Raw genomic sequence first — 27316 nt, 5'->3', positions numbered from 1 at the left:
GGACAGCAAACCACTAAAACCAATGCCAAAAGCCCAAACTGTAATGACAAGTGCAATCAATACAACATATGCAAGTTTCACTGTGATATAAAGTGTGGGTATTTTTCTTTTACCTGGCACTCTTTTCACACAGTTAACTGATTTATCAAGCATAAATGGTATTTCAATAGCAAGTGCCAAAACTGACTTATCCACTTGGAGAAAATGTCTGCAAAAAATTTACAGTTCTTATTGCCCAATTAAAACACTAGTGACATACCTGAGACACAATGGCTGAAGCAAGGCACAATTAACAGTTACATCCACATGCCATCAGATACGAATACAATTCAAAGGTTTTGTGGGAAGGACAAGGAGACAACATATCAAAAATCATTATTCACGTTAATTTGCCTTTACTGCACATGAGTATCACAGATCTTTAGGCCAGAATAGTGAAAAACTTAATGAATTTTAACAGTATGAGGTATCATATAGACAAACTATATGTATATTTATAGAATATATATTTATAAATGTAACATTTTCACTCTGATTTCATGGCAAGTCTTTCAATTAAGTTGTGCAAGTCAGTGTTGTAACACGCCTGAGGATAACATGTCTGAGGATGAGTAAATTATTTCACAAATGAACACCACCCGTAATTTTTTGAAATATTTTCTATACAAAGGAACACACACATTTGGCTCCTAAGCAACAAGCACACTAGAAAAACCAAAATCATGTTTTGACAACAAACAATCAACATAATAAATAAAAATAGCAGCAAAATATTTTTGTTTAAAATGTCCACTGCCTTTGCACGAGATCTTTACGATAACATTTACACAACTTCTTCACTTTTTCAAATTTTTTTTTTCTGTTTTGAACTCATGAGAATGTCTAGTACTTGCAGTAGCAACACTAAATTAAAACAAAGTGATTTAGCAATCATACAGGCAAGTAATAATAAATTATGTAGCACACAATGACTGTACAACACACACATTCTTATCAAATTGTTCTGCTCATAAAATCACTGCACAAAAATAAACATTTAAAAATTGTTCAGGAACTTGTTTGGAAATAAAAAAGTTTCAAAATCAATGCATTCAATCTTAACTGTATTCACAAAAATAGAATATATAAATTTCTTTTAAGATACAACTCAATGTTGTAACTGTGAAATTAAGCACAGCACCAAAGTGTCTCTTGAGCCACAGATGACTCGGAAAGCTAATATTTGTGGTCCCATGGAACCTCACAGCCTGAGAATGTGTAAAAAATAAGTTTTTTTGAAACTAGCTTTTCAACCAACAGCTGTTAAACTGTTCTGTGTCACGTGTTTAGGTCTGAAATCTGCATTCCTGTAACAGAATTGCTTGAGTTAGAGCAAAAAATTCAACAAAATGCAATAGAATTAAGCAAACAAAACATTCATCTGAATAAGTTAGAGCAAAAAATTGAACAAAATACAGTATCATTCAGTGAACAAAGCATTCTTATGAATGATCAAAAGTACACTACAAATTCTGAAAACGATTAACCCTCTGTGAATAAAAACTAAGTAGAACAAATAGTATATACTAATTTTCAGTATACTGTCCTCTGCAATGAGTAACCTAGCACAATAATGGATAACTTAAATTGTCACATTACATTCAAAACTTTAGTTCCATAATAACATATGCTCATCATGACATATTTCTTGACCCATTCCAATTTTTTGGTTTCAAAAACGATAGAATAATTCACACAAGTTTAAGTCTCCTCCACTTGAATTTAACATTATAGTTTTTAATTTTGTGAAGAAGAAACAGAGACTAAAGTTAGTAATTAATTTGAAGGAGGACATTGTCCCACCAGGCTGTATATTGTATTACTTTATTCTCACTACTGGTTTTGGGTAAGGCCTGTTCTCAACTGCAACAATACCAACAGATGTGGATACATTGTCCTTGTCTTATCACTCAGGCGCTAAGCGAATTTGTACGTCATTGTAATCAACACTGCTCATCTTGAAATGTGTAGCTACAAAGTGCACTTTAACACACTTCCTCATGGAACTGACACATGATTTTTTGAAGATACGAGGATGATGTATCTACATCTATGGCTAAAGATTCACTTGCCAATGGGCTGTGCCCATAACTGGTTGTGCAAGATAAAGTAATTTAATATACAGCATGGTGGAACAATTTATTCTTCAAATTCATTGAGACTGTGATGCTCATTGAGATGAAAACGATCAATAATTTATTCTTGCCACAATTTCTTGGCAAGCTTTTGATTACACTCTCCCCTCTAATTTGATATTAATCTACCACAAAAATAAAATAACAGACAAAACAACACAAGGTGAGGAGCTGAGACATCACATGAAGACTGAAAAATCCCCAGCTTTTGCTGTCCACAATTTCTGCCTTAAAGAGACCAGGAAGGTAGAGATATAGGGTGACAATTATTGAACTACATGGAGAGAAAGAAAGGGGGGGCAAGTAACTTAGTTACAAACTACAGATATTCGGATTTAGATTATGATATATTCGCTATGACTGCCACCATTGGCAGTGATGTGGTGTAGACGAATAACTAAATTCTGCATGACCCGCTGAAGTGTCAGAACATTGATGCTGTTGATGACCTCTTGAATGGCTGTTATTCGGGAGGACGACGGTTCAATCCCATCTCCGGCCATCCTGATTTAGGTTTTCCGTGATTTCCCTAAATCGCTTCAGGCAAATGCCGGGATGGTTCCTTTGAAAGGGCACGGCCGATTTCCTTCCCCTTCCTTCCCTCACCCGAGCTTGCGCTCCGTCTCTAATGACCTCGTTGTCGACGGGACGTTAAACACTAATCTCCTCCTCCTCCTTTAATGGCTGTTTTCAGTTCAGCAATGGTTTTGGGGTTATTGCTGTACACTTTGTCTTTAATATAGCCCCACAAAAAGGAGTCGTATGTGTTCAGATGTGGAGAATATGGCAGCCAATCGAGGTCCTTGCAAATGGAAGACTAGTGGCTAGAACGTTTTAGACAACTAGTGACTTCTACCGATTCAGAACTAAGGAGTATGTATGCCAAAAATAGTTTGCCCAATAATAAGTCACTTACAGTGACATGATACGCTGTGAGCCACCCAGCAAAGAATTGCGGAGGGTACTTCTGGTACCCCTAACTGATCTCTCTCTTCCCTGTTCCACTTGTGAATGCATGTTGGAAAAATGAATGTCTGTATGCCTATACAGAAGTTCTAATTTCTCAAATTTTCTCATGGTCATTTTGCAAGATGTATGTGGGAGGAAGTAATACATTGTCTGACTCTTCCCAGAAAGTTATTCTTCTTCTGCTGACTAGGGTTTCCCCTGTTTGTCTGCCTCTTTCTGTGAATGTACTGGACCAACTGCTGTCCCATCTACTGGGTGGTCACCCAGGTAGACGTTTCCCTTGCGGTTGCCCATGTTTACAAATTTTAGCTAGTCTTGAGGAGTCTATCCTTTGCACACGGTCCCTCCAGTTCCCTTTTCTTGTCTTCATCCATTAGTTTTATATTTATCATTTTTACCCTAGTTTCCCTTGCATATACCAAAACAGGACACACCACTGTTTTATGCTTTTTTTATTTTCTCCTCAGTTGTCATAAATCTGTTTCTCCATACAGTACTTTATTACCATAGTCTTTGTGTTTTTTTAATGAGATTGCCATCTTATATTGGTTAGCTGTTTTATTAAATTGGTGAAGTAACCTTTGTAAACTATCCTCATTATTTGCTATCAATACAGCATAACATATAATATTTATTTCTCATTTTATCTATCTTTCTTACATCATCAATGGCGTGGGCATTATTAAGTTGAACAGGAGTGGGCTTAGTGAGTCTTCTTGTCTAATTGCTTATCCAGTATAATCTCTTGTTTTATTACCTGTACATATACCTTCTGTGATTTTCACTGATTTCATTGGTGCTCTCTTGTCAATTAAGATTTAAATTATATCTTTTTTATAATCCTATCAAAGGCCTATGACAAGTCAATGAACCATACGTAGGCTGTGTTGTTGAACTGTATCGATTTCTTCACAATATGCCTTAAAGTGAAAATAGCACCGACTGTGCTCTGCTTTTTCCTGAATCCTTGCTGTTTGTCTGCTATTTCTATATAATTCTGTCTTCTGTCTCTGATCACCGATTTTAACAGTTTTAAGGCAGTATCAAGCAGGCAGTTCCCTGGTAATTATCTAATACAGTATAGCCCCACTTTTATGTTCCCGGAATTAATGTTGTCCCACCATTTACAGCATTTTTTATCATTCCCATCAAATTTCCTACACCCTCAATGTTAATTTACACCCAATTTTGCATCAACATATTTATAACCTTCCTGCGATTTACGCATTACGAAAAAATAGTCGTCGAGAAAAAAAAATGACGCTGGCATGATGTTGGCCATCCAGTAGCGTTTTCAAATATTACATGGTTAAGTTTCTCGACACAAGAGCACTCTACTCAGCGGATTTGGACCGGTAAACTTGTAAAAGTTGGAACAATTCATGCCGTATCTTCCGCTGCCAAGCACTACTTGGCGTGATGGCTGATGGGAGTAACTAGATTTGTTTGAATAAAGGTATCATGACCATTCACAACCATTTCCAAACACTCTACCTCACAAATGCACTTTTGCGATTGTTGTGATCATCATTACACCTTTGTTGAACCATATTTAGCAAGTTTCAGTGTTTGGCCTCTTTTAATGCTAGTTGGCACATTCACTTGGCATTGCTCAAATGTTTTTAGTTTAAACACAATGCTGGTTACATATTTTTTTCATGTTGGCAAAAACGTGTTTTGAGAATTTATTCTTATTGTCAGGAGCAGTATTTTTCTATTATTTTTTGTGATGTTACACAAACAGTGTGAGTGATAGTTTGTGTTTGATCGGTTTTCTACATAACTGAAAAGGTACAGTACCTGATGACCTGAAAAAGATGACTGCAGTGCATGAGAGGCAGAATAACATATATTCAAACACCACACAAAATACTTACATACATATTTGCACTTGACAACGAGAAAAAATTCTCAAAACACGTCATTAAGCATGAAAAAATACGTAGCTAGTGCAGTATTTCATTATTTAAATAATGAATGACAGCTGCAGGCTTTCCAAAAACATCCATTCCAGTTACCTCAGTGGTTGTTACTAGATAATAAACCTTTATTAGGTAATAGAAAAGTTCCTGACAAGTGTTTTGATGCCCGTTTGTACAGATATCATACATAAAATGCAAAAAGAAGAAGTGATGATGATTATGATGATGAAAAAGGAAAAGACATACAGGTGTGAACAATACTAGGAGAAGGATAGACTGATACTCACTGTAAAGATGACCTGTTGAGATGCATACAGGCACAAGAAAAATAGTGTTACATATACAGCTTTTGGCCAAAGCCTTCTTCATCAAAGAAAAATTAAACACACACAAATTTAATGGGTGATCTTTACGATGAGCAGCATTTTATCGTTTTCCTAATGATGTTGATATTCCAACCTGGAGTTTCCACTGTTTGATACACAGATGGGAGTTAGTAGTTCCTACCCACCATCTTTTACACATTACAACAATAAAAATTCTTTTACAGAATAGAAAGAGTTGTAGAGAAAAACTTCCTGAGTCTGTTTTCAAATTTTACTTTGCTGTCTGTCAGACATTTTATATAACTGCTTAAGTGAACAGAAATTTTTGTTCCAGCATTGTGCACCCCCTTTTTGTGCTAAAGACAACATTAAAGTGGAGTAAAGTATGGCACTTTTCCTTCTGGTATTTTAGTTATGTACATCAATGTTCCTTTTGAACTGTAGTGAATTATTTACAACAAACTTCATCATGGAATAAACATACTGTGAAGCAACAGTCAGCTTGTGATGCCATGCAACTGGCTGGCACATGTACATTCACTTCACTACCATAGTTACTTCTACACCTATAAATACATACTTCGCAAGTCACCAAATGCTGCATGGTGGAGGGTACCTTGTACCATTATCAGTCATTTCCATTCCTGTTCCACTTGCAAACAGAGCGAGGGAAAACAAGTGTCTGTATGCCTCTGTACATGCCCTTTTTCTGTTATCTTCATGATTCTTATATGAAATGTTCGTTGCCAGCAGTAAAATCATTCTGCAGTCAACTTTAAACGCCAGTTCTCCAAATTTTCTCATTAATGTTTCACTAAAAGAAAGTTGTCTACCCTCCAGGAAGGGCCAGTTCAAGAATGTTTATCCTGCACAATCAACGTATCTTATGGCACTTTCTCCCCCACTTTTCCCTCATACTCTTTTACCCATGTCCGTATTTGCTAATTGTGATACGCACTGTATACAAATCTTGGGCTTGGCCACTCCTGGTGCCCCTCTTAGCTTGGCGCGCTAAGTAGCCCCTATTAATTGTTATCAGTCCTGTATATAAATCACAATGTTGTGGTGCCTCTCTCAGCTTGGCGCTCCAAGCAGCTACTTGCGTCACTTGTGCCTTTAACTGGCCCTGTCGCCAGGGATTCCCACTGGAATTCATCATGCATCTCTGTAAAACCCATGTGTTGATTGAACCTAACAGAACAAATTTAGTAGCCCACCTCTGAATATCTTTGACATGTTTCTTTAATCTGATCTGGTACAGACCCGTAACATTCAAGAAGTACTCTAGAATGGGTTGCACTAGTGTACAATATGTGGTCTCCTTTAGAAATGAACCATACTTTCCTAAAAATCTCCCAATAAACCTAAGTCAACCATTCACCTCTCCTGCTACTGTCCTTATCTGCTTGTTCCATTTCATATTGCTTTGCAACAGTGTGCAGAGGATGGTGACATGACCACCTCTGCCAACTCTACACCATCTCCAGGGCTCAAAACTGACTTGTGTACTCTTTCACGGGGATACCAATATTTTGTGCAATGAACTTATTGTGTTGAAACTTTGTTTTTCATTAAGCTCATTCCTTTAAAAACCAGAAAACAATTGAATCCATTAGTTTCTCTGACAAAACAACAAAACTTTTCCATTAAATAAAATGACTGGTCTACTTGGAAGGAAGATCAGTGTTGCCAACCTGTCACTAAATTATAGTCTGTTGCTGTCAATATTTAATCAGATATGGCAAGTAACTACTCCAACTCTTTACATTTATTACAAACATATAAATTTTATCTTCAGAGCTAGTTGCTTGTAAATGCATTAAATCATCTGCAGATTTTGATATTCTTGTCCAGTTCCAACAAATTCTTCGTACCTCAAACACATTTCTCTTTAAGTAGCACATTAGCATGCCTTTCCTCTGATACACACCATTTTCTTCTCCCAAAATCATTGTGCATTATTGTTTTGCTGAGAATTTCTGATTTCTGAGGAAATTCTATCTCTCATGCTGCTCATGGTTATAAAAATGTGAATCTTCATATTCTCTTCCTGCTGACTACTTTGCTTGATGAGCAATAATGAACAACAGAAATTGACAGGAACCAAACAATATAATACGTTTATCACCGATATGTTACAGAAAGCATTTGTTTCTTCGACAGTCCACTAAAAAGTGTGTTAAAAATATTTGTTAAATAAAATGATCCTACTCCAACATCATCTTTTAAAATTTGCAATATATAAATTTTGTATGCAATATATGTCAGTCATTATGGAATATTATCTTCAAAATAAAAATACGCATCTGAATAGCTGAATTATTTCTTTGATTGCATGAATGCAAAATAAATATCACACTGGCAGCACAATAATGCTATTCACCTGCCATGCATTCAATGAGTACAATCATCCGCAAAAATGTTTAAGAAGAAAACTGAAATCAATTAAACTAAAAACACACACACACACACACACACACACACACACACACACACACGCGCGCGCGCGCGCGCGCGCACAAGCACACGCGTGCGCTCGCAGAGAGTGAGAGAGAGAGTGTGAGAGTGAAAGTGAGAGAGAGAGAGAGAGAGAGAGAGAGAGGAGAGAGAGAGAGAGAGAGAGAGAGAGAGAGAGAGAGAGAGAAAGAGAGAGAGAGAGAGAGAAGAGAAGAGAGAGAGAGAGAGAGAGAGAGAGAGAGAGAGAGAGAGAATCAATTACAGCCTGCATTTGAATGAACTATTTGATTTTGAATATAATTATTTTAAGTAAGTTGAAAAGGAAACAGTTTCATTTCAAGTTTGGCTCAAAAGAACTTTGCTTCAGTTAGATTGCAAACTTGAATAAAATTCACTGAAATGCAGAAGCGTTGAAAGGCACAGAACTTGCCAGCTTTTGGAGTAACCCTTTTTTGGAGTTAGAGTACAAATACATACAGAAAATACACACATACACATGCCTATGTCCCTATAAAGCACTGGCTGGACATACAGGGTGTTTATAAATGAATATCGGGGTTTTAACGATTTATAATGTTTATTACATTAAACTTACAGTTATAAATGATGTGTCAAATGAAAGAGCAACTCAAATAGTTTTACCAAGAACCTTATAAATGTTCAATGTGAGTACCATTTGTCACACAGCACCCGTCAAGTCTATAACAGAGTCCTTCCCAAACATTGATAAGTGCGTCTTCAGTGAATGTAGCAACAGCTGCTTCAATCCAGTTTCTCAATTCAGGGAGGTCTGCTGGTAGCGGAGGCATGTACAAAGGATCCTTTATGAAGCCCCAAGGGAAAAAATAGCATGGCATGAGTTCGGGTGAACGTGGAGGCCATGCAAAGCAAGCCCTGTCATTGGGCCCATTGCGGCCTAGTCAGCGCTTGGGCACAGTGAAGTTCAATGGCTCTTCCCAGAGTTGGAAGAAGATGAGCCAGAGAACTTCATTTTCCAGCAAGTTGGTGTGCCACCTCACTGGTATAGCAAAGTACGCAATCTGTTTAACGTCATTGTACCCAAGCGCTGGCTAGACCACAATGGGCCCAATGACAGGGCTTGCTTTGCATGGCCTCCACGTTCACCCGACCTAACGCCATGCGATTTTTTCCTTTGGGGCTTCATCAAGGATCGTGTGTACATGCCCCTGCTACCAGCAGACCTCCATAAATTAAGAAACCAGATTGAAGCAGCTGTTGCTACAATCACTGAAGATACACTTATCAACGATTGGGAAGAACTCTGCTATGGACTTGATGTGTGCCGTGTGACAAATGGTGCTCACATTGAACATTTATAAGGTTCTTTGTAAAACTGTGAGTTGCTCTTTCATTTGACATATCATTTATAACTGTAAGTTTAATGTAATAAATATTATAAAGCATTAAAACCCTGATATTCATTTGTAAACACCCTGTATAATGCTACAGCTGCAGTCTGGAAGGTGGACTAGGTTGAGTGGATTGTGTTGGGTGAAGTGGGTAGAGTGAAAGAGATGCGGGAGACAGAAAGAGGGGTTGAGGTAAGCAGTTAAGAGGTTCAGAGGGAGGCAGTCAGCTTGACAGCTTGGAATGCGAGAGGGAGGGATGGCAGGTGGATGGGCCAGGCATGTTATGTACAGTTGTTGGAGACCATGGGGAGTGACACACACTGAAGGTGACATGGTAACATGAATTGGTGTGAGCTGACAGGACAGAAGAAGGGAGGGTGTGAGGACAATGGGTTGCTGGAGATTGAGGCCAGAATGATTACAAGAGCGAAGGATGTGCTGCAAGGATAACTACCATTTGCATACTTCAGATAAGCTGATGGTGGAAGGAAGGAGCCATATGGCTTGGATTGTGAAGCAAATATTTTGAGCATGTTACGCTCAGCTGCATGTTGGGCCACAGGGTGGTCCACTTTGCTCTTGGCCACAGTTTGGTGGTGGCCATTCAACCTGGTGGACAGCTGGTTGGTAGCCATAGTGACGTAAGAAAGTGTGCAGTGTTTGCAGCAGAATTTGTAGGTGGCCTGGCCCTTGATGGGGTAGTATAGTCCTGTGCCAGAACTGGAGTAGGAAGTACTACCAAGTTTTCTTTTTGTGCAAGCTTGCTTCAGTTTTAGACCCATAACTTCCGCATTTTAGTTAGCATTACATTCTGCCTCAACTTTTCTACTAATTTTAATATAAACATGTTTCTTCATTATCCATACACTGAAATTACCATTACTATCACAAAATAATCCATACATTTTTTAGTCAATTCTTAAGAAAAATAGAATAATTAATGCAGATTTTAGTAACTGTAAATAATAATGGTTGTACTTTATGTTCCATTCATGGAAGAGTATGTGATACATTAGAAGTTGCCTTATATGATAATGAGCAACAAGGACAGAAATGTTAAGCACAACTAGACATTTGTCGGCAAATGTCAGAGTGCTTTCCACAGACAGCTGACTGACACTACAGTACCTTGAACGTCTACCTTCTTCATCATTTGTACAATTATAAAATTACAATATTTACAGGCAGAGCAGTTGCAGTTGCAAATCAGAAAAAGGATTATTTTTAAAAAGCTTACAAAACTTTAGTAACAAATATAATTTTTTTGGTCATGTAAAATAGGGAAATCATGCTTATCTGGTAACGGAATCATAACTGTGACTATAAGAACATACCAATAAATTAACGTTCAGCTACAAGAAGCTCTAGTTGAGGTCTTTTCTTCTTCTTCTTCTTCTTTTTTAGTCCCAACAATAATGACAGAAGCACCACTTATGCATTACATTGACAAAGCTGATGGTATTACACAAAAAACACCAATATGGCATTTGTCAAAGCAGCAACACTTGAACTGACATGATTCTTCATATAAAACAGAAACTACAATCCCATTTCTATCTACTCATAATTGTTATTTCAAAACCTCTACTCAATGTTTTGACAATGTACAAGTAAGATTCACGATAAATAATTAAATCTTTGCTTTGAGATGTACAAGCGGTGTTTACTGTTGTGTGTAACACTGAGGAAAATGATTTGATTTGACTCGCTTTTATTAGTTTGATGAATCAAGGGTCCACAGCTTTTACAAAAATTTTAATGTGATAAATACTGTTGATAGCTATCAATGTATTTATTAGCTGCAATGGCAATTTTTATGATTTGTCATTTTCAACCATACATATCAAATCTATGCTTATCTGCCTTCCAATGCTTGCATTTGAGATCAGAATGTCAAATGACACAATATAAATAACAGACTTACAATGTTTATTTTTTTTTAACAGTTTGTCTCTTACAACATTAAATAGGATCTTAATGATTTTGTTTCCTTGCAATATGTTCTTGTGCACCAAAGCATTTAAAAATGACCAGCTGTTGACACTGCAGTCGTAACTACTAAACATTTAGAGTCCTAAGCAATAAGTATTAGATTCACAAAATTCTCTTTCGTTAACTACAAATGAATTCTAAATTCAGCAAAATTAGACAACAGCAACTCATTTATAAGTCAGCAAAACCAATAAAACCCATAAATAATTAAAAATTTTGTCAACACAGCACAAAAGATAAAATAAAGGAAAGCAAGTGACGATCACTATCACACAGTAAGTGCATACCACTACAACTGTAATTTTGAAAGAACGATTATCACATACTCATTACCACACTGCAAATTACTGCTCAACCTGTAAATTATGACAGCAGTCAGCTGTCTGAGGTTACCTGAAGATGGATGATGTGGAAGTAGACCGTGACCATGACACAAGGAATCCCTCACCTCGCCGTGCAGCGACTTTGTGATCCAAGACAGCACGTACGACATCTTTCGGAAACAGTGTTGTCTCCACAACCCGCCAAACAAACCTGAAAGAGTAAAATGAGATTGAGGCAACTTTTTTAAAATAATATTCTGAAATATCACTGTTGCAAATGTCATTGTCAGTGGCTGCCCCAAGAAAAATATCCAAACTAAAAACTGATCACATGAAATAATAAAAAATGAGGATATAATGCTTAAACAGAAACACATAATGAACTCTTCAACACACTTAAATAAGATAAAGCAAAGCTACTGTATAGATAATGAAATATTCTACAAAATGCAATTAAAGCATTTTATCAATCTCTCCCTTGTTTCTTCATTGTCACTGTTTACCTGGGTAGAAGTGCCATAACAGTTGAAAGGAAGACTGATGCCCAGTATATGCTTGAACCAATTGTCTGTTGGATGACCCAATAATTACTTGGTAGTCCAAAGCATTGCAGACAGACTGTGTTATATACAAGTGAAAAAACATAGAAGGCAGTGATTGACAACAGGATAGATGCAAGATGGATCACAGTCTGGAAATAAACAAAAGCCAATATCAGAAAGATATTATCCAGTAAGTAATTAGTGCACATCGCTCTGGTTTTAAGTAACTGATAATCAAAAACAAGTTTGTATTTTTGTTCTTCCATATATGTCCGAAAGAACAGACACCAGGATAATGGGCAAGGGACACTACATCTGTAATATGTGGATAATTTGAGAATTTCAGTCTGACAGGAGATGTGCTACGGTAGTCTGTGCAGTTGCAATGACCACTGTCTCTGGATGGGTCACTAGTAAGAGCATCTGTCTTAGTAAGCGGAAGACCCATGCTCAAACCCTGGTCTGGTATAAATTTTCAAATTTCCTCACTGATTTCAATCAATGCCCATTTGCAGCCTAGGTCTGTAATTCCTGTGTGTAAAATTTGTATTACTTAGCATAATACACAACTAATTTGTGTTGGAATAATTAAGGAGAAAGAAGGGGGAGGATTCTCTCTCTCTCTCTCTCTCTCTCTCTCTCTCTCTCTCTCTCTCTCTGTGTGTGTGTGTGTGTGTGTGTGTGTGTGTGTGTGTGTGAGTGAGTGAGTGAGTGAGAGAGGGGGGGCGTGGAGGTGTGGGGGTTGTATGCACTGCAAAACACAAATAAATGCTCTTGAGAACATGGGGATCACTGAAGAGCCACACTTTACCATTACCATTAACCACTATGATTGATTCGATGTATCACACACAAAATACAATCTGATGAAATGTGATGAGAAGAATTTTACATCTACTTACCCAAGATCTGGTTTCAATAGCTACATGGCACAGCATCACAAACATACAAGAGGTAGTCACAGTAGTGCCGAACTCCCAGATACCAACTTCTGTGTTATGGTAAGCCTGAAAATTTATCATACAGGGTATTAATGAATGATGCAAAGGTGAAAGGAGAAGATAAGGTATATCCAAGGAACGCCTCATGAAAGAGAGACAGTAAACATAAACCTAATCTGTGAAAAGTAATGTGAATTCTAAAACAAACTTTTGAAATTTATAGTTATGCTAGTTATCAAGAATTTAAATGTAATATAGTACAGGCTACAATAAGAGAAACAGAACTGTAAGTGAAACAGAACTGTAAGTGAAAGAGGCAAAGATAAAACCTGGAAATGACTAACACTGGAACAGAATACGTTATGAATTCAAATGAAACTCGCTATTGGAACACAAATGTGTTCTGGGCCATAACTGAGATTCAGATCTTCACATTTTGTAGAAAGTTACCTGATTCACCTGAACATCAATTACTAACTTAAAGCTTAATCTATCAATGCCTCCCTTCCACTTAGGGGTTTGTTCCTGAATGAAACTTTCATAGTGAACTGTTTTGTGTACCAATAAGTTTCCAGGTAAATTAAAACTATGAGTCAAAACAGCAAAGGAAACTGGTCTTCTGAAGCCTTGAACCAATCCACAAGGCACATCTCAAGTCCCACTGTTGGTCAACTGTTCTCCATGATAAAAATTTGAGTTCAAGACCTGCTAATAGCTCGTGTTACCCTTCCAGTAATATTTCTCTTCTTGGATCCAGCCTCGTTACATACACAAACAGTAGACTGTGCCACAACCTGCTGACTCACACTGAAGATGCTCAACTGAGTAAATACTGACAAACACTCTCTTAACTTTATTAGTGTGCTCTACTGTGCAAATGTAGTAATTTCAGACATCATCTAGAAATCAGCATTCTGATTCTCAACACATTCTAGCACCAGTTGTCTCCTACGGTGTTCACTTCGTTGGTTTCCTAGTGGCCTCTCTCTGCCTTGCAGCATTCAAAGATTACTTAAAATTTCAACACTTTGTTCACAGGAAGACCACTAAAGCTTTATTTAACCTTATTATTTCCTTAATTTTCTGTCTCAAACGCATTCGCATGTGAGTTAATGGTGATGAGAAACAACCTTATTTGCCAATGCAGTGTTGGAATTTTACAAATACATGCCCTGGTAGGCTTTACAGGAGGCCTGTGTCTACGTGAAGAAGAAGAAGAAGAAGAAGAAAAAGAAGAAAAAGAAGAAACAACAAGTGACTAAGACTTCAGACAGTATTAAATTCATCACAAAATACTTGATGTGTGAAACAATGGTGACATAATCTAAGATAATTGTTTCAAAATGAACAAACACATCTGAAACTAGTCAATATTCATCACAACTAATGCAAACATTATTGTAACTGAGACAAGTCATTAAGGAGATAGAACAATTTCTTTTAATATTCGAGTACTTCAAGACACCATTTTAACTATTCATTCTCTCTCCTGAAGGAAACAGAGAATGTCTGTCCCATTGGGCTTCAGTCTAGGTTTGTTGTTTTGACATGAGTGATATAGATTGGGGGAAGAAGGCACTTACTTTCATTTAATCTCTGTATTAAGCAATTTATGGGGGACATTGCAACATTCAACTTGTAGCCAAGGGAAACATTCTAAAGCCTTGGCTGGAACAGCTGTGTTAAATTATGGAAGACAAGTTCAACACACTCTGGTGCCAATCTCTTCTTTGTGTGCATCCATCTAGCATCACTTTGTCTACTACGGTGTTCATTAGTTGGCACAGCTCACAGCTTGTAAAGCAGAGTGTCAATTATTTCTTGCCTGTTCCGTTCCAGCTCTGGATCAGAATGTGGTGCCAGTTGTAACCAGTAATTGGTGTGTGATAGTTGTCATCTCACTTGGGCAGCTGGCTGCAGCTATGTTCTTCTACTTCTCCTTCATCCTAGCCAACTGGCTGCTTGCACCTTGGTGCACACCACTCACATACTCACAGATGGGGTGCACCCCCAGCAACCCCACCCACTGGCAGTTGCTTGAACTGTGAGCCAAGTTCACAGTCACACAGAGCTTACTCAGTGCTGGTTTCTCCTTGTGTGCAGGATGGTTTGCCAACAAACACCTTCCATACCTCTTTTCCAGCTGGAAGCAATGTATCTCCACAAAGATTCTGCATCCCCTCCAGCTGGCCACATGTTCACTGCCCACTGCATTGCGGAGATTCTCTTTTGCCACTATTTCATTCAAAACTAGTGTAATTGCCAGCTCATTCCACAGAAGTGGTCTCTTACTGCAGTACTTGGCCACAGTTAGCAGTTGAAGCACTGCACGGGGATGTCTTATTTGCATGGCACTGGTTCCACTGTCATCATAACATTGGGGGCTCCTTTAAACTGAAGCTGTCAGCATTCCTCTTATGCCAGCAAGATCCCAAGAACTGCTGCATTGGTATTTGGTGCAATCAGAAGTAGCTCTCAATCCTAAATCTGCAGTAATTTGAGGCAAAATATCCAGTGCCACCAGCCAGGGTGAGCCTCTGATGAGGGGTTTAATCATTTCCCATCGCTTCAGTTCATCCCAGGATGTGTTAAGAGCAACATATGCAACTAGATCTTCCTTGTCACCAGGGGGGGGGGGGGGGGGGGGCAATCAGGGTATGTGCCCCAGGTGGCAATTTCAGGTAGTGCCAAATTCATATTCTTGAAGAAAAAACCTGTTCCACAAAGCACCCAGCACTCAGCGCATCTTGGTCTATAGATTATTCATATAATTTTGAAATGCATACCAGTTTGCTTTTGAACATTCTAAGTTGATTTTTGAATTCATGCTTAGTGTATATGACGTCTCTGCCAGGGGAATCCCTATAAAAAAATTTCCCACAGACAAAACGGAATGGGGCTGTATGAGCTGAGCTGAACAAACTCGAATGGGGAATGCCAATCGCTGTTTGTTCATGTGGTTGATTAGGTGTGCAAACGATCAGCGCTGTTATTATTATTAGTGAAACCCATAGATTGAGATTATCAGAGTGGAAATAAATGACTAACAGGAATAACAGGTAAGAAAGATTACATATTATCTTGTTGATGTATCCTAGAAAATGAATTTTAACAGAAAATTTTTACCAGATCTCTAAACCACTAAGTGCCAATACTTAAGTCACTAACTAGGAGCAGCTTAAGTCCTATTCTCAGAATAGAGCAGAAAACACATTGTACGAACATGTAATAATGCCAACCAGAGAATAAACACAGGATAACTGAACCGCTGATTCTGGCAGCGTTAGTGAAGTTAACCAGAGAATAAGTTTTTACAATGACAGGAAATAGTTGCAAAGTTAGTGATGACAAGGTTGTTTGTTAGAACAAGGAAAGAGAAGAAATGGGGACATCACACAAATTATATGGAAGAATATGACGATTCCAAATTTATATAAAAATTCCGTACTATTACTTTCGATTTCATGTTTGAGAAACTGGAGTGTATGAAGGAAATGTGAAACTATTTCCTAACATAAAACTTTTTGCTTGTAGTAGGCCTAATAGGCATTTGATATTTTTACTATGTGAATTATATTCTGTCATGTTATTTACGTAAATGAGGTAGATAAAAATGACCATTTGTGCCAAACAGTCTCGCTTATTTGGCATGTGTTACAATTGCTGCAATATTAGAAAAGCCTATTTTGTTTTATCTAGCAGACAGTGACAAAATAGACATAATCAAATCAAGAAACCATGTCAGTCTTAGGTACTATTCATATTAACAGCTTTTTCAATATTAGACAACTATATTTTGATTTTTCATGTAGCAAAACGTTTGATGAACTTTGATGAGGTAATAGATTCTTTCGCAGAAAGGAAAGTACACCATGTATAGCTGTAGCAAGATTAGAGAGAAAAAAATGCTGGAACCTATGGATTGAAGAAACGTGTACTGTCTTATATGTCTCTTGTCTTTACTGGTTTTATATTTCCTATCTTTAAGTTTATGTCACACAAAAGAAAAAGTTATTAGCTAATTGGCAACGAAGAGTGCAAATTTTCTGATGAGCCACTATCACGTTTTTGCCCCGGTTCGGAAATACCATAGATCCAGGGCTGCTGGTGACTAATGTATATGCCACAGTTCTTCATAAATGATCGGCAAGCAAGTACACACACAGACTATTTATACATAATGAAGTTTACAAACTAGCCCATACCACAGTATTCTGACCAACTGTATAAATAATACATGAAACTGAGAAATTAATTACTTCAATAATAAGAATTTCTTAGAATCGATATATTTTGAACCAAGTCTTTTCTTTGAAAATATTGGCATATTCATGTAGAACATCTTGTTTCTCAATTATATGTATCTTCAGTCTTTTCTTCATCGTAAAACTGATTGATAGTATCCTTCTTAGAATTTGAATTTCTCTCAAAGATGGAGGAAGGTATTGTGACTTTTGGTTTGTCTAGTTCGCAATCAAATGGAAGCTAAGTACTATTTATTCTGAAGATAACTTACTGCTTCACATATGAAGAAAATGACTATGCTCTGATACAGAGAATCTGCCATTGTAACCCAGAAAGAATGAGGCTGGTAGACCAATCCAAGGCGTCCTTGGTTATAGAGTGATGGCTGAGCCAGCAGGATCTGCTCTGGGACATCTTGATCATATACACCTGAAAAAAGAAAATGTCTTGTTGAATAATATCTGTTACATTTATCATAAACGTATTCTGTCCCAATATTCCCCCTGATTCTAGTTGTTTAAGGTAAACAGTAGGTGTAGAATATTACTGCTGTAATAACTGGGGATTCTAAGTGATGCCCCAACTCTTAAAACAAGTACCCAACAAGATGCCCGTATCACATATAACACGAAGCTGTAGAGAACTCTCAGCTGAACATGGCTGGCTCTGAAACTAATACCCAATAGACTGTTTACTCATATTGAACAATTGTTCACCGAGCAAAATGGGTACTGGTAATCACTACAAAATATTCACTTTTTTGCGTTTATGGCACTACAGGAATTAACAGACTATGAATGCAGAATGGTAGCTGGGACTAGACACATGGGATATTCCATTTCAGAAATCACTGGGGAATTTAATATCCACAATCCACGGCATCAGGAGTGTGCCAAGAATACCAAATTTCGAGCATTATCTCCCACCACAGACAACACAATGACTGACAGCTTTCATGTAAAGACTGAGAGCAGCAGTGTTTGTGTAGACTTGTCACTGCTATCCGACAAGCAACACAATATGGATTAACCACAGAAATCAATGTAGGACGTATGATAAATGTGTCTATTAGGATATTGTGATGAAATTGGGCATTAATAGGCTATGGCAGCAGACGACCAACACTAGTGTCTTTCCTAACAGCATGACATCACCGTACCGTGCCTCTCCTGGGCTCGTGACCATACTGGTTGTAACCTACCCAAGTAGAAAATCATGGTTTGGTCAGGTGAGTCACAATTTCAGTTGGTAAGAGCCGATGGTAGGGTCTGACTACAGCGCAGACCCCATAAAGCCATGGAATCATGTTGTCAACTAGTCACTGCACAGGCTGGCAGTGGCTCCATAACGGAGTGAGCTGTGTTTGAGTGAAATGGACTGGGTCGTCTGGTCCAACTGAACAGATCACAAGCTGGAAACAGTTATGTTAGCTACTTGGAGACCATTTAAAGCCATTAAAAGATGGAATTCTTATGAATGACAAAGCGCAATGTCACTGGGCCATAGCTGTTCACGACTGGTTTGAAGAACATTCTCAACATTTCAAGCAAATAATATGGCCAATCAGATCGCCCAATATGAATCCCATCAAACATTTATGGGACATAATCAAGAGGTCAGTTTGTGCATAAAATCCTGAAATGACAACACTTTCACGATTATGGACTGCCATAGAGGCAGCACGGCTCAATACTTATGCAGGGGATTTCCAATAACTCGCTGAGTGTATGCCACATGAGTTGCTGCACTATACTGGGCAAAATGAGGAAGACAAGATATGAGAAGGTATCCCACAACTTTTGTCACCTCAGAGTACGGTATAAAAATTTACAAACCATTTAAACAGAGAAACTTCCACAGTAGGGATATAGCACTGATAAAAAAGGAAATTACACTTCATCATAGTATTATTCCTCACTAGAAGCTTTTATGTAGTAACTGCCATTTTTGGATAACAATGTGGAAAAAATGCATTTAGAACTGTAGACTACAGATCAAGTTTATGGTAAACATGTCCCAACCAAATTATTTATGTTTAAAAATATTGTAAATAACTACACATTACACAGTTTGCTTGATGGATTTCCTGTTCATTACATAAATTATTTAAATCTACACACAATGAAAACCTGTTGGATTCTGATTGTTACAGAAGGAAAAGGCTTATCGTTTAGTAAGTTTTAAGGATGAAAAATTTCCATTAGATGGCAACTAGCAATTTAAAACTGATCCTTACTGTATAACCACTGCTGATAAATTTCTAAAAATAAAATATCTTTACTTTTGCAACTGTATTTGCAGATTTTTCATAGTTAAGATCATCATACATAGCATATAACTTATAAATGAGTAAAAAATAGATTACCATTATCGCACAGTCTGAACTGGAAAAGAATGATACAGAGCACTGTTTTTTTTTATTTTCCAAAGTAATTAACTCTTTTTTGAAGATCACGACAGTAAAAAGAAGTAACAAGTATCCAAAATCCTCCTCAGACCAGTGTTCCAAAAAATCAATGATTTGTTTTCTTACCTATTTTACTGCCTTCACAAAAGAGTCTGAGGCTTAAAAATCCAAGAAAAGCCTTTCTTGCAGTTACTGCCAATTCACATTAATCCTCCCCTCCCCAGAATGTGAATATTGCACATACCAGGTAATTTAAATTATTCTAAACTGTAAGTTTATTAATAATAGTTTAAAGCCAAAACGTACCAATAGCTATAGGAGGAAGTGATGTGAAGAGAAGGTTATAGAGCATCAGGTACATTTGGTCAATCATCACTGCTCCAGAGAAACCACAATAAAGCTGGTACCAAAAAATGAGAAATACAAAAGTCTGAAACAAAAGCATAAATAATTTGGAAAGTTATTCATGTCCTCAAATGAGTCTTAAAGAACAGATCACTGAGTTATCATTCAAACTCACAGCATTTTTATAAAAGAAATATAGCACCATCCGAGCTAAGCGGTCATAGCACCAGTGTCCATGCACCAGAAGCAGCCTACCAAGGAACTTGAATCTTGATAAGGCAAAGTCAGATGCCATCACAGCCTGCCGACCTTCCTGGCCGGATATACCAATTCCAACATCAGCTGTCTGGATCATTGATACATCATTAGCACCATCACCTAAAACAGAAGATGGATTCACTTCATAATGACTTGTAAATGAAAGTACCACAGAAAAGACAATAACAAAACATCTCCGATCCATTAACAGCGCAAAGTGATCGAGAAGATTCCATATAGAATCACCACTGACAGAGAAACTTTCAAACATCAGTTAACAAAGAGTACAGTCAAAAACCATCTATTTTTCTGAACGTAAAAACTCAGAACTGTTATCAGTGATTGATAGTTACAAATGCTACTACAGAATGTACAGCAGGTAGATTTTTATCCTTTTATCTTATGCTAAACAATAGTCAAACAAACAGCTCTAAAAATGAGGAAAGGTTCTATGAAGTCGTGTGTCAATTCAGTTCAAACAACTGCAGTAATATTGCATACACTCCTGGAAAAAATTACATTTTACACGACCTAGGATACATTCCCAAAGATATTGCTACAAAACAAATCACTCAAAAAGGACTCAAAGTATTTGTGACTATTCTTGGTTAAAATGATATACTTGAGGTATGAATTGAATTAAAATGACCTACTGTATTTTCCCATTTAGTAAGTGTAGTACACAATTATTCTACAATTTAACATCTTTGAGAACAGTTTACTAAAATGATAAAACACTGAAGACATCTCACATGTTTCAGTTTCAGGACTGTCAATGAGGAATATGCAAATGAAATTATCATATGTTTGCTTTCTTTACAGGAAATGCTTCTTTGCTACCAATCCTTTCAACCGAAGCCCCAAACCATGCCTCTCCCAATTCTTATCAACATACAATGGCAACTGCCCCCCCCCCCCCCCTCACCATCTAACTAGCCATTGGTCACATTCCAGGAATTCCTTATCTCCAACTTGGCCCCACCATCCTCCCCACAGGTCCCTTTCCACTAACACCACCCCCTCGCCAGAGAAAGGACAGCCGTTCACAGCCCAAAAAGAGACCCTGACTTAATCATCCTCCTTGCAGACAAAGGCTCTGATACTGTTGTGATGAATCACAGTGACTACCTGACAGACATCTTTTGCCAACTGTCTGACTACTCCAACTACAGCTCTGCCATAGTGATCCACTCTAGGGAGTTCAACATAACCTCCAATCCCCACTCACATTCTTAAGCCCACCAAGAATCCCCCCCCAAGCATCGAACTTCCCAAAATCCATAGTCAACAGTCTTTGAAGACCCAATGTAGTTGATTTGCTGAAAAAAGAGAAAGAGAGTGTTTTAAGTAATTCTGCTTCCTCCTGCTCTTTCCCCATTGTTTTTTATGATTTTTTTTTAACAATTCTGCTTCCTCTTGCTCTTTCCCCGGTGCTTTTTATGCTAAGGGAACTGTAGGTTTCTGTCACTGTGTCAATCAATCTGATAAGTTAGTGCCATTTAGTAATTAAGCATGAACGTATTGTTTCCATAGCCAGTTCAGACTGAGTATGACTCATTATTAGTGTTTACACAAGTGGAGATAATGGCCAATAATCTTTTCAAATTGGTTCAAATGGCTCTGAGCACTATGGGACTTAACATCTGAGGTCATCAGTCCCCTAGAACTTAGAACTACTTGAACCTAACTAACCTAAGGACATCACACACATCCATGCCTGAGGCAGGATTCTAACCTGCGACCGTAGCGGTCGCACGGTTCCAGACTGAAGCACCTAGAACCGCTCGGCCACACCGGCTGGCTAATAATCTTTTCAGAAATGCATTTAATAAGAGAGTGGATGTCTCACTTGCATTCCATTTAAATAAAACAAGGAAAAACATTAACACAGAATATACTGTTTTCAACCAAAGCAAACAACATCCTTTTTTTTCAGCTGTTTATCACAAAAACAGCAACATACCAATGGCAAGAGTCCGCATTTTTAGTTGCTCTTTGACAATTCGCACAATGTAGGCCTTCTGCAGAGGTGTAGTTCTGCAGCACAGAACTGACGTACAATACTGCGTCAATTTGAGGAAAGGTTTCTGCAGGTTAGAACGCCTGTCCAGAATATACCTGTAATGAAGAGAGAAACACAGTTCTAAATTATCATGCATTTTTCTTCATTTTTCGTCAGAAGACTGCTTCATTGAGATTATTGATTAAGACCTGAACTTACGTTAATGTCTTCCCATCAACCACCATAGCGTGCCTGAGGCCAGCTGAGGAACCTATGTTACCATTACCAGCAGAAGGTCTTGTGAAGACACCAACCTGGTTCAGCCCCCTGGAACTAAAATATGTTATATCAAGACCATTGTTTGTAGAATTCACTAAAAAACAGTAAGAAACTTGTATGACGTCACTGGAAAAACCCAAAGTAATTGGTACTGCTACCTCTGACATGACACTAGGGTAATCCAAAGTTCAGGATAGAATTGACATCCAAATATAATTAAACTAATCTACTGTAGCTGAAAACGACACCTGTTGCAATGGAATCCTCTGTGAGTTCTAAGTTTACCAGCAGCTTTATCTAAGGCACAGTGCATCTGTTAGGACATAAAACATTATACTGCTGGACAAACACAAAAGCAAAAGTTAACTTAACTCACGTTATTACTATCCATTCTCAATCTGCTTAGAAGCTACCTATGCATTACATCAGCAGCAATCTCCCACTAGCAGTATTTTCATACGACATTCAAGCAAACAAAAAAGTTATCAGTTTCCAACCACTGCAGTTCCTCAAAAAGCATGATCTGAGAAGGAAAGCCAATGTAATATGGATACGTTATTTGCTTCACTAGTTTCATTACATACTTCCTTCCACAATTAATACCAATTCGTTTTAAGCTTTTGTCTTTTACCACAGTCCTCTTACAATCTCTTCACTACTCTGTGTTTCTACCTCATGCCGTCAATTAACCTTCCCATCATTAGTAACAGTGTCATAGGGTTTTAAACTTTAAGATCCCTACCTTTTGGAGCCGTACTCCCCACTCACAGGCTAGCCTCTGCAAAACTTACTTTATTTTACATATGCTTCCATCTCAACCCTTCTTTACTTTTTTTGTACCATGTTGTCTTTGCAAATATTTGCAGTCTTTTAGCCAACTGCTTTCCATGATGCAACACTTTGTATATGAGTTTCAGTCCTGAATGCCGAGTCTGTGGCGAAATACAGCATGCTCCCCTCCCCTCCCCTCTCCTCCCCCCTCCCCTCCCCTCCCCCTCTCACTTCCCTTGTCTGGTTTCCTACTATCTCCATGCAAATGCATCCTCATCTCTGCACTTCGCAATACAGTTTTCTACAGCCTGGCTGCCATTTCACAAGCTTCTCTAAGAGCACTTAAAAAGATTGTTGCTTTCATTCCTGGGTTTACTATGCCTAGAGTGTAGTACATTTTATTTTCAAGACAGGACAGTCATCCTTCCCATTTCTGGGAATGAAAAACAGGGGAAGGGAATGTTATAATGGAAATTCCTGAATTTGTTGAAGTAATTGTGCATAATGGTGGAAATTTGTTGGTGCAGTAGTCTCATCACTTTCTTCACAAAAAGTGATTATACTACACACAGACAGAAAATATACTCACGTGCTTGAGGATGATGTGCCAATAGAGCTTTCCTGTTGCACTTTGGAGAGGTAGAACAGAATGGCACTTTCTGCTTGATCTCGTGACCGAGCTGATAACTTAATTAGTTCCATTTGAGGCTGAAAGAGGCGTGCTGAATATGCTACATTGATAGCAGTCTCTGGTTTGTCACCTGTTAGCACCCAAACAACAATCCCAGCACTAATAAGTGCAGCAATTGTTTCAGGAACACCCTCTTGCAGTCTGTCTTCAATGCCAGTTGCTCCTGTAAAGAAATAAATTCTTACTTAACCATTTTTTTTTTCACCTCAGTGTATTTACGTTAAGGAAAATGATAAGTAAAGAGAAAAAAATAAATGCAAAGAATTAAATGCTATACAATTATATTCCACGTTGTGATGCATAATACACTGAGTTAATCAGAAAGAAATTACAACTGAATGAAGATATTAAGAAATTGTCTTGCACGAGTCTGTGATGAGGGTAGTTAACAATACAAAAACTTAATGACCTACTTCCCTGTGTTCAGCACAATATTTTGGCAACCGAGCCAACCATGATCTCAGATGTTCCAAGTTTGGCTGTTATGTGTACTCACTACATGAACTCTAATCACACAGAAATATCGTTGGTCTTGCATCTCTATCTGGTTTTGTGCTGCTGTTTACAGCAGTAAGAGACCAACAATATTTCACAGTCCGATTGGAGTCCAGGCAGTGAGAACACAAAACAGCGCAGTCTGCAGTACCTTAAGGAGATACTGGGTCAGCCTACATCTGCATCTACACATATGCTCTGCAAAACCAACGTGCGAGTACGTCCCATTGTGCGAGTTGAGAAGATCCAAAGAAGAGCAGCACGTTTCGTCACAGGGTTATTTGGTAAGCGTGATAGCGTTACGGAGATGTTTAGCAAACTCAAGTGGCAGACCCTGCAAGAAAAGTGCTCTGCATCACGGTGTAGCTTGCTGTCCAGGTTTCGAGAGGGTGCGTTTCTGGATGAGGTATCTAATATATTGCTTCGCCCTACTTATACCTCTCGAGGAGATCACGAATGTAAAATTAGAGAGATTCGAGCGCCCACAGAGGCTTTCTGGCAGTCGTTCTTCCCGCAAACCATACGCAATTGGAACAGGAAAGGGAGGTAATGACAGTGGCACATAAAGAGCCCTCCGCCACACCGTTGGGTGGCTTGCGGAGTATAAATGTAGATGTAGATGTTTCTTCTTGTTCCATTCATGTATGGAGCACAGGAAGAATGATTGTTTGAATGCCTCTGTGCATGCAGTAATTATTCTGATCCTATCCACACAATCTCTACGTGAGTGATATGTGGGGGATTGTAGTATATCTCTAGAGTAATCATTTAAAGCTGGTTCTTGAAACATTGTTAATAGACTTTTTCAGGACAGTTTACACCTGTCTTCAAGAGCCTACCAGTTCAATTCCTTCAGTATCTCTGTGACTGTCTCTCACAGATTAAATAAACCTGTGACCATTCGTGCTGCAGTCTCTGTATACATTCAATATCCCCTGTTAGTCCTACCTGGTACAGGTCCCACTCACTTGAGCAATATTCTAGGATGAGTTGCAGAAGTGATTTGAAAGCAATCTCTTTTGTAGACTGCTTGGTTTATTGGTAGAGTACTGGGGAAGTGCAAAGTTTACCACCTGCTTTACTACCCACAAACCTATGTGATCATTCCATTTCATATGCCTAAAAAGTGTTACACTCAGCTATTTGTATGAGTTGGCCGATTCCAACAGTGACTCACAGATATTATAGTCACAGGATACTACTTTTTTTTTGTGAACTGCAAAATTTTACATTTCTGAACATTAAGAGCATGTTGCCAATCTCTGCACTATGTTGAAATCTTATCAAGATCTGATTGAATATTTATGCAGCTTCTCTCAGATAGTACTTCATTATAGGTAACTGCACCATTTGCAAAATGCCCAGTTTTACTATTAATATTGTCTGCAAGGTCATTAATATACAACATGAACAGCAATTGTCCCAACACATTTCCCTGGGGCCACACGTGAAGTTACTTCTACACATGACGATGACTTTCCATCCAAGATAACATGCTATGTCCTCCCTATCAAAAAGTCCTCAATCCAGTCACAAATTTCACTTGACACCACATATGACCCTACTTTTGACAATAAGCGTAGGTGCAGTACTGAGTCAGATACTTTTCATAAATCAAGAAACATTGTATCTACTTGGTTGCCTTGATCTGAAGCTTTCAGTACATCATGTGAGAAAAGTCAGAGTTGGGTTTCATATGATCGATGCTTTCGAAGGTGTTACAGGAACTTTATGTTGTGGACTAAGTGAAGCTAGATGCAGAGCTGGTGAGTGCACTGCCTTGTGGTATTCACATCAGGTTGCTTCTTGTAACATGCATTATTAAGCTCTGTACAAAAATTAGACAAAGTATGTAGCTACACTTGGTTTTACACTGGCTCACAGGATGCAAACATTCGAATGTTTTCATCCTGTAAGCCAGTGTAAAACCAAGTGTAGCTACATACTGTGTTTATCTCTGGCCCTCCTCTCCATCAAGAACTCACTTCCATGCACCAGTACCATTATATCCACTGTCACGGTTGAACATTTTCACAAACATTCTTATTTCTACAGCCTCTTTAATTACAGAAGCTGTTGGAGTACAAATGTGTGGGAAAATCTTCATCCATGACAGCAGATATAATGTTAGTGGTAAATAGAAATGAGTTATGAATTCAGAGAAGGGCCAGATGTATTTGTTGCAATGTTTTCGCTAAGGCGGGAGCAGTGGCACCACCGGTGCGGATGCTGACACCTCCTGTGACAGCATGACATACTTGTTGATCAATCGGAAGCCAGCTTTGGTCTTTTTTGACAATCAGTTGCTCCTGACGAAGCCATGAAGGTAATCATTATTAAAAATCCATAGGAGTATATTGTCAGAAGTGTCTGCTCAGATCAAATTTCGCCACATTTGTGAAAGTGCATTTTAGGTGAAATAGGGAGTGGAAATTTGTGAAAAACTGAGTGAAAACAATGCACTAAATAGCAGTTGATTGAGACACCAACCAGAGACATGAAACGGGACAAAAAATTTTGCAGATGACATGCTGTCAAAAAAATGACGACAACGAGCACTAAAACCAGTGAATAATAATACAGTTCAGTTAGCGATGCAATTTGAATAAATAAAAATTTGACCCACAGAAGATGACACATAGATGTCGAAACATGTCTGGATAAATATAAAAACACACTAATTGTGTTTGCATAAGGCTGATTTTCAAAACAACCTGGTTTTTAAATTGCAAACACAGGAGAACATAAAGAGGAGCTTCAAACCTGCATAGTAAAATGAGCATGTATACTCCGTTAACATTTTTACA

At 38.1% G+C, this 27316-nt stretch overlaps 1 protein-coding gene across 3 annotated transcripts in view; it reads right to left on the bottom strand.

Moving 5' to 3' along the window:
• Nucleotides 1-378: 378 nt before the first annotated feature.
• Nucleotides 379-27316, bottom strand: part of LOC124788426 (phospholipid-transporting ATPase VA) — a 344887-nt gene continuing 317949 nt past the window's right edge. For 2 of the 3 annotated variants that reach the window (XM_047255693.1, XM_047255696.1), the window contains 10 exons: nt 23913-24177; nt 22493-22606; nt 22235-22389; nt 20189-20391; nt 19975-20098; nt 17533-17690; nt 12978-13082; nt 12037-12224; nt 11604-11744; nt 379-1346 (listed from right to left, as the gene is read on the bottom strand). In XM_047255693.1, the coding sequence (XP_047111649.1) occupies nt 1289-1346; nt 11604-11744; nt 12037-12224; nt 12978-13082; nt 17533-17690; nt 19975-20098; nt 20189-20391; nt 22235-22389; nt 22493-22606; nt 23913-24177 (1511 nt within the window). In that variant the 3' untranslated portion in view covers nt 379-1288. The remainder of the gene's footprint in view (nt 1347-11603; nt 11745-12036; nt 12225-12977; nt 13083-17532; nt 17691-19974; nt 20099-20188; nt 20392-22234; nt 22390-22492; nt 22607-23912; nt 24178-27316) is intronic. The other variant, XM_047255695.1, reaches the window with a different exon arrangement.

The sequence above is a fragment of the Schistocerca piceifrons genome, chromosome 3, assembly GCF_021461385.2.
Source record: "Schistocerca piceifrons isolate TAMUIC-IGC-003096 chromosome 3, iqSchPice1.1, whole genome shotgun sequence".
NCBI lineage: Eukaryota > Metazoa > Arthropoda > Insecta > Orthoptera > Acrididae > Schistocerca > Schistocerca piceifrons.
This window is presented reverse-complemented; position numbering and strand designations above follow the sequence as displayed.